Source organism: Poecilia formosa, unplaced genomic scaffold, assembly GCF_000485575.1.
Source record: "Poecilia formosa unplaced genomic scaffold, Poecilia_formosa-5.1.2 Scaffold136, whole genome shotgun sequence".
Lineage (NCBI taxonomy): Eukaryota > Metazoa > Chordata > Actinopteri > Cyprinodontiformes > Poeciliidae > Poecilia > Poecilia formosa.
The window spans coordinates 612,404-627,655 of NW_006800075.1; the positions used below are offsets into that span (position 1 = coordinate 612,404).

At 38.2% G+C, this 15,252-nt stretch overlaps 1 protein-coding gene across 9 annotated transcripts in view; it reads left to right on the forward strand.

The window, feature by feature from the left end:
- The window catches only part of nrxn1a (neurexin 1a), an 84,828-nt gene that overhangs the window by 61,084 nt on the left and 8,492 nt on the right, over window positions 1-15,252 (forward strand). For 7 of the 9 annotated variants that reach the window (XM_016676587.1, XM_016676590.1, XM_016676589.1 and 4 more), the window contains 7 exons: window positions 4-194; window positions 1,642-1,815; window positions 3,461-3,580; window positions 4,278-4,459; window positions 6,555-6,726; window positions 7,621-7,710; window positions 8,757-9,064. In XM_016676587.1, the coding sequence (XP_016532073.1) occupies window positions 4-194; window positions 1,642-1,815; window positions 3,461-3,580; window positions 4,278-4,459; window positions 6,555-6,726; window positions 7,621-7,710; window positions 8,757-9,064 (1,237 nt within the window). The remainder of the gene's footprint in view (window positions 1-3; window positions 195-1,641; window positions 1,816-3,460; window positions 3,581-4,277; window positions 4,460-6,554; window positions 6,727-7,620; window positions 7,711-8,756; window positions 9,065-15,252) is intronic. The other 2 variants (XM_016676592.1, XM_016676593.1) reach the window with 1 other exon arrangement.

Below are 15,252 nucleotides of genomic sequence, written 5' to 3' on the forward strand. Positions count from 1 at the left end.
CAGCTACCTTCATTACATCTCTGACCTGGGAAACGGAGCGCACTTGATCAAGGGCAACTCCAACAGTCCGCTTAATGACAACCACTGGCACAATGTGCACATTTCCCGGGACACGAACAATCTGCACACAGTAAAGATTGACACCAAAGTTACCACTCAGACCACAATGGGAGCCAAGAACCTTGACCTAAAAGGTACGCAAAAAGGAAAAAATAGAATATCAGGGTTAAGGCTGATGGAGCTTGTTACCTTGAATTATTAGCCTGATATTTCATAAAGACTGTTTTGGCATTTAGTGATTAAACGCTCATTAGTCCTAGAATGATTGGAAGGTTAAAGGAGAAGTTTGGGCTTTGAGGAATAGACAGAATAAGAGTCTACCTACCACTCTTAAGCCAGCTAATTAACACCTCGCCTCTCTTTAATTAGTGCAAAAACAAAGACTGAAACCAATTTAGTTATTTCTTTTACGGCGTTAAGTGGCAGACTATTCCCAACCAATCAGCTATGAGAGTTTTTCTTCTTGCCTTTGGACAGAGTTAAGCTTCTTCTATCTGTTATACTCCAGTCTCCGTGCTAAACTAAGTTAAGTGTCTCCAGGCACTAGCTGCATATTATCATACAGACATGAGAGCAGTATCTTTTTTTCTCAGAGTTGCATTCATTAAAAAAGCAATTAACCATGCTTCCCGCTGGAACATTTTTGGGGTAAAAGCATGTATAATCGATTAATTGTTTTTAAATTATTAAATCAAACTGACAGCTATTCACTCTCAATTTATGGTTCCTGCCACATAACTGCTAACTGCAACATGGACTGGTGTGAGATTCTTAAGAGGGTGATAACCTTAAGAAATACCAAGATTTAATTGTGGTTAAAATGTTTATATCATTTTAGAAATGTTACCGATGTTGTTCAATTATATTTATTTTAAGCTAAAATACTGCTAAAATCCCAAAATGATAGTAGTTTCAAACCACTGTCAGCTACTGGGATGATTACAATTTAAAGCTCAATTATATATCAGGTATTAAGGAGGGATTGGCAATAAATGTTCCCAAAAACCACGTTTATTATTGAGGATCTAATCATTGGCTTGACAATTATTCCAAAAATGTATTAGATTGTAAACTAAGTCTGACTTTTTAGCATATTTATTTTGTTTCATTGCATATTTAGTCTTAATTGACTTCACCCAGCTCAGCTAAATTTGACCTGGATGAAGTCATTATGCCACTTGAGCAATTCTGGGTAGAACATATTTACAAACAAAGGGTTTTTTACTCTTAAACACAAAATGTATATTTTCTTAGGGTTTTGGTTTAAGTACTGCTCTGAATAAATTGTTCTTTCATTAATTGGCCTTTGTTGAGTCTATATTCTCCAGTTATCGATTAATGAATTGTCGGCGATTATTTTAAAACCGATTCATCACATTAATCGTTTCAGCCCTAGTGACAGTAACCTGTATATTTTAAACCTGAATCCCAATAAATGAGTGATTCAAACATTTTCGTTGCCCATGCATTTTGTTTCTGTTGTAATCTGTTGGGATTGAGGAATCTTTTCATAATTTTTTCATAGATTAATTAGTAATAGATCAAGTAGCTTATGCTGCATCCTTTCATGCTTCTCCACAGGTGATCTGTACATTGGGGGTGTTACCAAAGAGATGTACCGCGAGCTGCCGAAGTTGGTTCACTCCCGGGAGGGATTTCAAGGTTGCCTGGCAACGCTAGATCTCAATGGCCGCCTCCCGGACCTCCTTGCTGACGCCTTGACGACCATGGGGCAAGTGGAGAGAGGTTGTGAAGGTGAGGCGCCATGGCATCAGTTGTGTTGCAGCCCCCCATGTCCCTTTTGCTTTCAGTTTTCATTTAGCTCACTGCTGTTACGATAACCCACTAACAGCTTTTGTTCCACTAGCTGTAATTTTTACTCTCCGTCTCCTCAGCTGGTCTTCCGTTTTGTTTTGTTTTCTTTTTTCCTGCACATTGAGTTTTCTCTCTCAGCTCCACTCTTACAGCAGTTCACAGGCATCTGTGTGCATTGACTAACCATCTAACTTGCTTGTTTGCTTTTTTGTTTGGCCGACAAAAGTTACATTGATGAAAGCTGACCTGCAAGGTATATCGCTTTGTGTGAGCATGTGGGACGTGTGAGTGTGAGCGACTGAGTGTGCTTACAACTACCCAGTGATGTTTAGTGTTTGTGTGGATCACAGCGATCCAGAGTCAAAGGTCAGAGTTGATTTTTCCTCTCCTAACCGTTAGAGACATTATATCCGCTTGACTTGAGTTCCCCGCTATTCCAGTTTTCTGGCTTATTAACTGCATGCTTTGTACCCTTTTCCTAAAGACTCGTAGCTACAATTCAATACTCCACTGATGAATCATTTCACAGCCTTTCCTCCATGCCTCATGTTAGAACTTCAACGAGGGAATTAAGTTTCAAGGTTTGATGTTTTCTTCCTCATGAGGCACAGAGAGGAAACTGACAGAATGATGAAGACTGAGTATTGGGATCTATGCCTTTCTAGCTAAACTCCTCCTTCAGCCTCTGACCCAAACATCAAGTCTCACCACATGCATGTCCTCCTCATTTCACTCTTTTCACATGGAAACAATCAAGTTTAGGTTCAGTGCTCTTTATATTGTATTATAGCATCCTTCTATTAGCGAGTCTGTCCACAAAATCCTTGTAGACATTTACAGTGCTGGCCACGTTTATTGATACCCCTGCTAAAAATGTGTAGAAAAAAAACTTGACATAAATTAATTTTTATTGCACTAACATAATATCACACTGAAAAAAATAAAAAAAATTACCTTTACAGTGTGATTATTACAGGTGGCATACTTATTGGTAACCCTGCTGGTCATACTGTGTGTATTTTTACTTAGAACATCTCGGTATTTCAACAATTCCTTGATGCTGGGCAGTGAAGTAGTTTCTGATTCAGATATTGCATGGAATGTTAGTAAACACTGTGTGTTTTTGCTTTGTTTTTTAGTCTTTTTTATGCAGATTTATTGTGGTTTTTCTTTGATTTTGCTCCGTTTCATTAACATTTTGTCTGTAAAACTTTTTAGTCAACTTTGGTTATTGCTATATAAATATTTATATTGAAACATTTCTCAAATTAAAGGTTGCATTTTTCTTAAATTTTCAGTTTGATGGTATTCAGATGCAATAAAAGTTTAATTTATTGTACGGCGTTTTACACATCCTTCCCAGGGGTACCGATAAATATGGCCAGCACTGTATATGATTAATTATGCCATTAACAGCACAACATTTTACAACTTTCAGTCTGCAAAGTTTTTCAATTAAATGTGGCCCAAAAATAACAACACATTCCTGTCATTAACAACAATGGGCTGCAGTATAAACCACAACAAAGTGTTCTTATGATTCTTTTCAACCAATTTTTTGCAACCGCCATGTCTGTCACTGCAGGTCCCAGCACAACATGTCAAGAAGACTCCTGCTCAAATCAAGGAGTCTGTTTGCAGCAGTGGGAGGGCTTCACCTGTGACTGCAGCATGACATCATACGCCGGGCCACTCTGCAACGACGGTGACTATTCTTCTACATTCTAATAAATCTATGATGCAGCCTGTCAAGGCTGTAAAATGTATTTTTTCTTAAATATCTGCTTTATCCTGCAGATAAAATGTAAGATTTTCATTTAATATTTAGGTATTTGATGTTTCTCTGCCTCTTTTTAAAGGGATGCTTTTGCAAACTTAGCCAGATAAATGTTCACCTACTTTTTATCAACTGTATTATGGAGTTGTGGTATGCATTAATCAGAGCCACCACAGGAGGGCGCTGTCAACTACTTCTAAAATGAAATAAAAACTCCAACCTCTTAAGCTGAATTCCTAAAAGTGCCTCGTTTCTAACAACAAGCAACAAAATCGCTGCATTAAATTCTTTAAACATCAGATTTTCCTCTGTTCAATCATTTGTAAGTGATATACACAATAGTTTTGTTGCTGCCCTCTGAGTCAAACAAATGCATGAGTTGGTATTTGCATGAGTCATCCCAGCCTCCTGCAGTAATGGTGAATAATTTGGGAAACACAGATTTTAGATCTTATTCAAGCCTGTAGGAGGAACAGTTAAGCTGTGACATTTAAAGCTTCTATTACATTCCTAATTTACCAAATGCTCCTTATTTGTGGAACATTTAGCACCATATGAGCGGTGGCATCATCCGCTATGAGGACTGTGATATATAAACATTTTGGTTTTTCCCTGTGCTGTCCAGCTGGAACCACCTATATCTTTGGCCGGGACGGCGGCGTGGTGATTTACACGTGGCCGCCTAATGAGCGTCCCAGCACCAGGGCGGACCGGCTGGCTCTTGGCTTCAGCACCCAGCAGAAACATGCCATTCTACTCCGAGTGGACAGTGCATCTGGCCTTGGAGACTACCTTCAGCTGCAGATAGTAAGACTACACAGTCACTTTTAAGCAATAGCAGCATTTATATTTTTCCTACATGCAAAGAAAACAATGTAAAGCTTTATTTAGTTAATTCAAATCAAGAAGTGGAGCTTGTTCATTTATATAGCGCTGATTCACAACAGGCCATCTCAAAGCACGAAACATATATATATTTATATTTGTTGTCAAGTGAAAGCAATCATGTAAACATAATTTAAAGTCAAATACATCCATTCCAAATTTGATCCTATTTATAAAACAGTGCTGTGAAGCTCAGTTTATTTTGCCAGTTTATTTTGCTAAATGAAACATTTAGGAGAGAAGCATCTCTCCTAAATGCTTCTCTCATTTAGGAGAGATGCATTTAGCAAAATAAACATATTTTAAGCCAGTTGTAAACAGTTGTACATACAGTCAGATGTAGCATCTTCAGTAGCTTCACCTAGACAAGACAAAGTGATATTAGCCTTTCTTTACATTTCTCTCAAGGTTGAGGTTATTCCTGTTGCTTGCGCACCTTTTGATGCTCCAATTTTTTCTTCCACTCAACTTTCCATTAAGCAGCACTGTGAACAGTCAGCTGTTTAAGGTCATCTTTTCTTTTAAGATTTTCAATAGTAGTTATAGATCTAAATAAGGTTGGAGTTCCACTTCTTCTTGAACTGAATTACAATGCTAACTCAAGGAGTTGAACCTATATTGTTCTCGCCTAAATAAACACACACAGCAGATCTACCATCACTAAAAATTGGTAAAGCTTGTCATTATAGAAGAAATCTACCAAAATTATCTCAATCTGCTTTGCGTGCAGCTGCCCCACGTTTTTGATGTAAATGGTTCATTAATTGCATTAATTCTTTCAGATGTAATCTTAATGCTTTATGGTTTATCCTACTTATTTGCTAATGAGGGGGGAAACGTGAGCAAACAGAGCAGCTGCGGCTGTTCAGCCATGTTTCTGCATTGAGTTATTTGACAGCCTCATTAATCAACCATGTTTCAGAGAGTCTTCACAAATCTGTATGTTAGCAGTAATAATGAGCGGACTGGCATTATGGGCAATTACTGGAAATGTTATGCAAAAATGTGCAGAGCTAATTCTAGCTATTCCCACTTCCTGAGAATCATCAAACAGTAATATAAAATTATAAATAATATTTGTTGCAATAGAAATCTGGTGAAAAAGGCAAAGACTAATGCGTTTTCAATGCTTTTAGGTTATTTTCTGTTCCTTTAAAAAAGATTAAGGAAGTTAATAATAAATTCACCCTGGATGGAAAGCTCCAGAGTGTTTTAAAGAACCTCAAGTTGTATTTAAGTTTTGAATTTAGGAGATTATTGTGTTTTTATTGAGTCTCACCTACTGTAATAAAACATTTATAGATTAATCCTTTTTAGCTGCTGGATAAACAGTGAGGCTTGAATTTATAAACTGAGGCTGTAAGAAACACTGGATTCATTACGATAATAATACAACACAAGTTTTGATTTTGTAGGTTTACAGTCTGGTTATAAACATTAGTAGCTGGTACTTTACCACGGTGGTATATGCTTTTATGTACACTAAAGTGTCTTTCTAGTCTTGTTGCACTCAAAGTACTTTAACATCACAGGGTACATTCACCAGTGCAGAGTTTAGTGTTTTACACAGAGAAAAGTCGAGATCAAATCACATTTTTTTCTGTTACCAAACTGTGATTTTACTGGAAACGTAAAATCACAGAATGTGATTTTAGGGTCTTCGAGGTCTGGACAGGATTGAAAAAGACGTTTATTCCCTGTCCAAACATCTTAAGTTTTCCATTCCTCCATCCATCTGGTTGCATCATCCATTTGGTTTCGCCTGCCCATCCATCCATTCATATCTGGCTGTTCTTCCTTCCATTCATCCATTTATTTGTCCATTATAGCTCAATTTGTCCTTCCTTCCTTCATAATATACGTTTTCTGTTTATACTTAAAAGCACAGAGAATCCTTGACTTCTATTAGTGAAAGAAGCATTTTCTCAAAGTACTCTACATTAAAGTCGTTCTAGATTTCTCCTCTTAGAACGAGTCCTTAACTAACAAACCCCATCAATGCTCCTCTGCTCCTCAGGACAAAGGCAACATAAGGGTGGTGTTCAATGTCGGCACAGACGACATCAACATCGAGGAGAGCTCCAAGTTCGTCAATGACGGGAAGTACCACGTAGTCCGGTTCACCAGAAGCGGTGGCAACGCGACCCTGCAGCTGGACGACCTGCCGGTCATAGAGCGGTACCCCTCAGGTAGGCCCTGCCCCACCTGTACAACCCAGACCCGACTCCGCCTGTCCTGAGGCAGACCCAACTACACCTCAGTTCAAATCAAGCCATCTTTTCCTGACTGAAGAATGATAAACTTTTGTTTCTTTCTGTTTATTTCCACAAACTGAGGTTGAGGAATTTGTTTTACTGTTATTGTGTTTGAAATGAAATGAAATATGTTTGATCTGACATGAAATATGACTTTTTAAACCATAAAATGAGATGAGGCATTACAGTAGCTTGTTTACTCGTCAGTTGTGTTATTTTAGGCCTGTTAAATAGAGTTAAAGGTAATTTATGTAAATAGTAAATTCAGCTGTTAGTGTTTTTTCTCACCATAAAAGAAAATAATAACAGTTGGTGCATTTTTGGATAAATAATAATTTTAAAACTTGGCATATTTTGAGATAAATGTTTAACTAGAGAGAAAAAATAAGGTAAAAGAAAAAGTGTATTTTGTTGAATATATCTGTTTGTTTTTACATTTAAAAGTGGTAGTCGTAGGTAACATAATGAGGCTTCAGATAGGTAAAATGATAAAAGGTAGTTGTTGTGAGGTGTGTGTGTATGTAATCTAAACTCAGTCAGTATGTGGCAGCTGTAACATTATTTCCCTGTGCTCTTGCAGATGTTAACCCCTGAAATGTTTTTTTAAATTAAACCCAATGAACAGAGAGTAAGAGTCCGCTCACTGGAAACGTAATGAGTGCATCTTCTCTTCTGTTAGAAAAAAAGAATAACAAAAGATAAACACAGTGACATGCCGACAATGAGCAGACCATTACTTTCTTTTCATTGCTGTTCTTTGTGTATCCAGCTCCTGTACCACGTATGGATGTGCGTAATTACTACTGTGTTTTCATCTCTAAATTAAAGGCAACAATGATAACGAGCGCCTGGCCATCGCCAGACAGCGAATCCCCTATCGGCTCGGTCGAGTAGTTGACGATTGGCTACTCGACAAAGGTAAAAACCCTGATTAAAATTCCTTAAAACTTTGAGCTTAAAAATACAACATGAAGGCAGTTGATTATACTATATTGTGCACCATCAACTAACATCTAAAAATCTAAATCCATAACTAAGTAATTAAAAGTTGGGCAGGCTGTAGTGTGTAATACTGTGTAAACTCTAGTGCCTGTGAACGTATCTTGTTAGTGTGTATCTGATAATATCAGGTTAAAGGGACGAAGGAGAGATTTAAATGTGAATAAATCGGAAAATAGAAAAAGAAGTACTGATAAAAGATGCTTTATTAAGACTGGTAAATAATTTTACTATCAAATTGTAAACAATAAAGCATTTATTAAAGATTTAATGTATTGAAAAAAATTGTAATCAAGTTAAAGTACATGCAAATTATTGTTTAAGAATTATGTAAATTTGAAATGACTAAAAGAGCAATGCTTTTTGAAAAAAATGTAAAAGTTTTCCTCCTAAACTTCAGCAAAGCTACTTAAATTAGCCTCTAGTCCCTTTAACAGTGAGCAGTGCTAGAGCTTATAACCTGTGCATGCTTTATAGGGCTGTGACAACCGTTCTCTAGATCTCTGTCTCTCTGTCTGCCTGTCTGTTGCTCCTTCAGATACGATGTTGTGCTGCACAGCCATCACCACATCAACCATCTCTCAGCCCTGTCTTCACGGGGCCTTCTGATTCCTCTTCTTTTCCTCCTTTTTTTTTCTCTCCCTCATCTGCTCTGCTCAGACTCCTCAGTCTCTTTCCCTCCTTTTCTCTGTTTTCTGTCATCACTCTTATCTCTCAGTCTCCTCCACGGTTCTCCACGGCTTCGATTTGCTCTGCCATGCTTAATCTATCCCATCCTCTCGCCATGCCTCGGGGGGGGTGGATTGTGTAACACTCAAACACTGTTGTGTGTCTGTGTGCGTGTGTGTGCGTATGCACGTATGTGACCACTGGCGTGTGTGTGTGTGTTTGTCTGTCCACTCTTTCTTTTTTTTTTTTCTCGGTGCGTTGTGGTGTGTTGGATGCGATTGGCTGTGTTCGTGCAGGTCGCCAGCTGACCATCTTCAACAGCCAGACGACGGTTCGTGTCGGCGGAGGCGAGCAAGGTTCTGCCATGTTCCAGGGCCAGCTGTCCGGCCTTTATTACAACGGCCTCCGCATCCTCAACATGGCCGCCGAGGGCCACCCGCACATCAGAGTGGAGGGCAGCGCGCGGCTGGTCGGCGACATGCCGTCCTCCTCCATCACGCCGCAGTCCAGTGCCGCAGCCGGCGGCAACCGGTCAGACTCCGCCCCCTCCATCAGTGACATCACAACCACCACGGCGACAAATAAGAAGCAAGTCGTGACACAGGTCAGCACAAAGTCCCAGTTTTGGTTTATGTCCGTCAACGTCTGATGTTCGTACGCAGTCTGGAAAAGTGTGGAAACTGATTTTGTTTATTTCCAAGTGGAAAAGTGCAAAGTATGTTAATTTAAAAGTAGGGCTGGACGATATGGCTGAAAAATATATCACAATAAAAGGGTTTCATATCAATTGATATCAATAACACTGGGTTACAAAAAACTGTTTTTGGAAATTGTCTTTTTTTTTTTTTTTCTATTGAATTAGGACTATTTTGCACAGCCGAATCCAAAAATGCCATCCATTTTTCTCAAATCGGGTTTTTATTCTAATTTGATTTAGAGAAATCCGATCTTCTGACTAAATTGATGGCATTTCTGTGACATTATCAGTTAGTTTCCATCAACAGCAGTTCTTGGGTGGGCTGACATCACTTTGAACTATGAAAACTTAAGGAGTGCATTAGTGAAAAGAAATCAAAATTTTTCCAAAAATGAAATTTTCAAAACCAGATAATTTGATAAATCAATAAAAATCGATTTATTCCCCAGTCCTACTAATAAATATTTTAATTTCCAGACTGTATTCCCCATCTCATTGTCTAAATGTTGTCCTTTTCTCCACTGTCCATTCTTCTTTCCTATACTTTCTTCTGTCCTTCCTGTTTTCCTTTGTACCCTTTCTTCTTTTACTCCTTTTACCTTTCCTTTCTTTTATTTCCTCTTCATGTCTTTCCTTCCTCTCCTTGGGTCCTTCCTTCGTCTCGTATCCTACTTTCCTCCCTTTTATCTGTGTCCTACATCTCCTTCCTTTCATTATTTTCCTTCCTTCTTTCCTTTTCGTTCCTAGGGATATCTTGCAATGGCAATGTTGGTAAATTTTGCGATGACGTTGCGATATTTTCTTCTTTCCCATCTGTACTTCCTTGACCTTTACCATTTTAGGCAGTGTCATTCGGTGTGAGCATCTGTTGTCGTGAGTCTGTGTCTAACAGGCTAAATATTACATTAGCATCTAAAATGTGAGTTCATAGCACTTGGAATATATTAGCCAATAGTTATTGCTCTCCAATTATTTGTGCTGGGTGACACGTTTAACTGGAAGTGGAGACCCTAATCAAATTCTGCTTTGGGTCTTACCCAATCTCGGGGCGACTCGGTGGTCATATCTCTTGTTCAGATGTAATTCTTCAGACTGCCTCAGCATGCGAGTCTTATCAGTACCCTGCCATCATCCTTTAGTATGACAAAAGGTAATTAAAATCATAATTTGCTTTGATAAGATTCATTATGAGTGCTGTAAGAGGATTAGTATGCACACAGCCCATTTATCAAGACCAGCAGAATATCAAGATGTGTCAAGGGGAGTGGGACTGTTTTTTTTTTTTTGTTTTTTTTACTCTTCTAGTGTTAAAGGGAGTTTATTCATGTGCCATATGTTTCATGCGCTGAGGCAAACTAAAGCGCCCCCCAAAATACATTACTCATGTTAAATACGAAGTACAGACTGAGACATTACACATTATGGATGAAAAACAGCAATGAATGATGATGGCAACTACAAATTAAGTTCCATTCAAACTGTTTGTTTCAAGCATTTTAGTCAAAATTATCTTAAAAGTTTGTTTTTAGTCTCTAAACAGAAATATTGCTTATGTGTTTGAAAGTTGTCAAAGGTGTGAGAAAATAGTCTACAAGCTTAAGATTCAATTCGTATTCAATTTAAAAATTGAATGAGTGCTGGTAGGAAAGATCTGCAGTAACAGTCCATCTTGCAATAAATCTAAAGAGACCTCTGACCAAAATCTATTGATGTATGACGGTCTCATGCTAACATGCTAACAACTCAATTTCTGGCTAACGGATTCGATATTCCATAGTAGCAAGTCCTGGATGACACCATCAGTTATTGGCCAGCACTGCTAATCCACCTCGTTTGCTTTTGCTGCTCCTCTTTAGATCTCTGGAGAATTATTTTAATTTTTTAACTTTTTTCAGACTCAGTAGTTTGTTTTTAAATATGGTCAATAATGCCTTCTAGTAAGGCATCATCACTTAGTCAAATTTCCTGTAAAATGTAAAACATTTTTTAAAATAAAAACACGGTGGACCACTGGTGGGCTTCGTTAGGGAAAATCCTGCCATGTTGGCAAGCATATGCATCATAACAACAGTGTAAAAAATAAAAAAAATAGTCCAAACATGCAATGACTCAACCCAAAAACATTATGAACAAATCAAGAAGAACAAATCAGCAGAATTACTCCAACATTCTGCTAACATAAGTGGTGTAATTCTAGAAGCACCTTCTTTTTTTTACAAAATTGTAATTGCGAGGAAGAATTTTTAAGAGTGGACGGAAGTAATCAGGAATTAGATTATTGAGCTTAAGAAAGATGGACTGTAAAAATCAATTTGGACATTTTATGCTGCAGAAAATATATCATCATTATACAATCCTACACTGTGGTTGTTTCATGTAACCACTATCTGAGCTGCCTCCAAGCACCTCACAATCATTCCCTCTTCAAGCTGTCATTACATTCAGCGAAACTTTGGAAATTTCAATACTGAAAATATGTCAGAAATAATAAATATTTCTACATATTATGATAAAAAAGGGATAACATAACCACAAGATACGTTTTTGTTTCTTGTTGGTGCTGTTGCATAAAGTGATGTATAATTTTTTCCTCATCTTTGTTCTGTAATCCTGCCTGAACAGACTTCAAGGTCTGTGTGAGGAAAAGTATTTTGTGTACAGTGGCTCTCTGCATTTCTCTGCAACAACACATTCACCTAAATGGATTAGACGGTAAATTCTCGGCTAATTGGTCCCTCTGCTGACTTACGGGCCAATAAATGTTTTTGCTAATGGAGAATGGAATCACTTTTACAAAATATGTGTTCAGTAATCCAGTAAGACTGAGACATAATAGTTATTGATACATAATTATTGTGACTGGAACAAGAGAGTTGGTGTTAAAATAAGAGGAGACAAACTCTACAGCTTCACCTCAGACTTTTTTCGCTCTATTGTTCAGATCACTACAATCGAAACGTTGTCAAGCTCTTAGTGGGCGTCTGTGTCTGCTGCAGTTCTTCTTCTGAGTTATAAAACAGCCGCACCGGAAAAAAATCCTACATGATACCAGTTGCCATGGAAATAGTGGGCCCCACTACCCGCAGCTTACTTTCTCTCTTTCACTCGCATCCAGACTCCCACAGAGAGTTGTTCCTCTGTGTATAAACCACCAGCTGTTTCAGACGTAAATAATGGAGCACTGATAGCTGTGAGCTAAGCCTCAGGCATCAATAATGGATTACGTGAGCTGGATGGATATGGCTGCAGAGTGACACCGCTGTCACAGGGGCTTCTTTTCACACCTCACCTCTCAGTGTCTCCCTGCGTATGTGTGTGTGTGTGTTAGATGAACGGCTCTAGCTTTGTGAAGTCCTGATGTCAAGGTTAAATCTGACATGCAGCGTTTTATGGTGGAATCAAAACCACCTGATGTGAACTAGGTCAGACCTACTATAAGCTCAATATACTGAAGAGAGCTTTTGTGCTTATATGAGTCAAGTCACTCATATCAACTCTTAAATTTTGTTTTTTAGTGGTTATTTTCAGTGTGAAATGCTCACTTGCTGAGTTTTACACAAAATTAGCATAAAATTAGCATATTTCATAACGCTGATAAGAATTATTAATCACAGGAAGGACTGCTGCCTTTACCTTCTCAAGAAAAGCAAACCACAAAAAGTTCTTCACTGTTCACAAAGTAGTGTATCCAAACATATTACTAGAAAGTTGAGTGGAAAGAAAAACTGTGGCGGGAAAAGGTTTGCTAGGAAACAGAAACAACCACAACATTCAAAGGATTGCGAATGAAGAATTTTGTCCTCTAAAATATCTCACTAACACCAACAAAAACTATCCAAAAACACATATTTAGTGGGCAACATTAGGCAGAGGGGATAAAATAAAAAGTTATTAGATGCACCACTATGCGGACATGGACGCTTCTGAATCATTAATCAAAACTTGGATTATCTTAATGTTATGTCATGGTCAGGTCAGTTTGCCACAATCAGAATGACATAATCAGAACAATGATGCCAAATCTTATTACAACTTTTACTTCTTTTCTGCTGCAGTTGGTCAATAGAATTGAACCTAGTGAAGTCCGGCTCCTAATAAAGATAAAAATTAGATTATTATTAAGTTGAAAATTAAAGAGAGAATTAAGTTGGAGAAAGTCGCACACTCAGCCCACAGTGTACTCTGACCTGTTTCTATTTCTTTTTACCACCTGGTAAATTTTCTAGCAAATATAAAATTACAGGTTAAACCTTAAATGCTAGAAATTGTTAACAGACGTAGTGAACAAGCAGACAATTCAAAATCAAATTATTGGTTCTGGGTATCATCATTACAAAAGAACAGAAATATGTCCCACAGAGCAGAAAGTCAGGTGTACCAGCAGCAAGTTAAATATATGGAAGTATGCATATTCAAACAAATTCAGTAAAATTACCCCATTAAGCACCATTTACTATCCAATTAGTAATTAGGTAATTAAACAGGTTAGCCCTGCACTGTAAAGAAAAAATAATAATTCTAATTTATGGTAAAATACCTTCAGTTGTGGTCGCGAGAATTTTACCATAAAAATATAGTAAAATCTGTATTTATACAAGAAAATTTGTAGGTCCTAGAATTGTACCGCATTTATACCTCCGGTACTTTACCATAAATTATAAATGGTCTTTGGTGGGGGGTTTCAGTGTAGACTGTACTGATATTAGCTGAAGCAAAGGCCTCATTTAAGTATTTATTTAGCTGCATATGCATTCTTTGCTACATATGCTTAAGCATACATTAAAGGAATACTGTTATCGCATTTTAGGACATTAAATATTTATTTTTTACTTGGAAAATGACTTGTTTTGCATTTCTTTCATATTTTTAATATTATATAAAATATGGTAAAGCGGTTAAATGAAAAATGTCACTTTTTTCAGCCAATTAATCATCAGAATAACTAACTACTAAATTAATCGTTAGTTGCAGTCCTACTGATATAAACTCCTTTCAATATTGAGTTTATAGCCCTCTATTTAGTACAAGAAAAAAAAGCAGTTTGAATTCTGAGTCCCACTAAAAAACTCTATATAATGTCCAAGTGGACAGTGTGAACACAGCTTCTGTCTTGTTTGAGAAGAGTCTACAGCCTCCCTATTGAGGTTGCCTTGTGTTGCCAGGCAACTAACCTGGCCTTAACCACCTCACACAAAAAGTGTAGATAAAAACAGATCGCGAACACACAAACACTCAGGTGGATGTTGAACAATAGGCCTGTATTGCAGCACATTGCATCACAGGTGGGGCAATGGGAGATGTCTTATTAAAGACGTTGCAACTACAAATAATTGAGCAATTTACGCTTTGGTTTGCGTATGTGTGGAAGTGCGTCTGCTCGCATCGCCAGCGGGTTTCTCTGCTTTCTGCTTTGTGCAGAAAGAATGTTTTCAGCAGCGTCTCCTGAAGTCCACAGTGAGTTGATTTTTGTGTGTTTGTGTGTGCTGAAAAAGTGGAAGGGATTAATAATGCATGACAGCTGAGAACCAGCGAAGAGATTGTGTGAGTGTTTATGCTAGAGGCGCGCTCTGAGTCACAGACCCCGGTTTGGGTTTGATGCTCGCTGTCTGTGGATGCAAAAGCTTCGGCTCCTGCGTACGTGAGCTCTTGTGTTCAATGCAAAGATTGATAGATGAAACCTGGGGCTCAGAGGGGCCGTCTGATTGGCTAAGAGGAATCAGCTGACATGTCCACGAGCTCTTTGAATATCTGTTGTACATCCACACCCTTCCTCCCTCTCTTTATTTTTCTTCTTCACATCTTTGTCTCCATCTTTTTGTCTGCCCGCTGTTCATCTTTTAAATCTCCCTGCTCACTTTTTTTTTCCTTCTCACTTTCCCTTTCTCTCTCCCATCCTCCATATCTTTCCATATTTACTCACTACCTCCTCCTCTTCGTGTCCTGTACCCCCCTCCCTCCCAGTCTGTGGTTGAGCTCCAGTGATAGGCTGTTAATGCAGGCGTTGTATGAGTCTATCTCACCATCTGCAGTAGTGGAGCTAGCTCCTCTTCTCTCTCTCGTCAGGATCTCTTCATCAGTCCTCCAACTTCATCCCG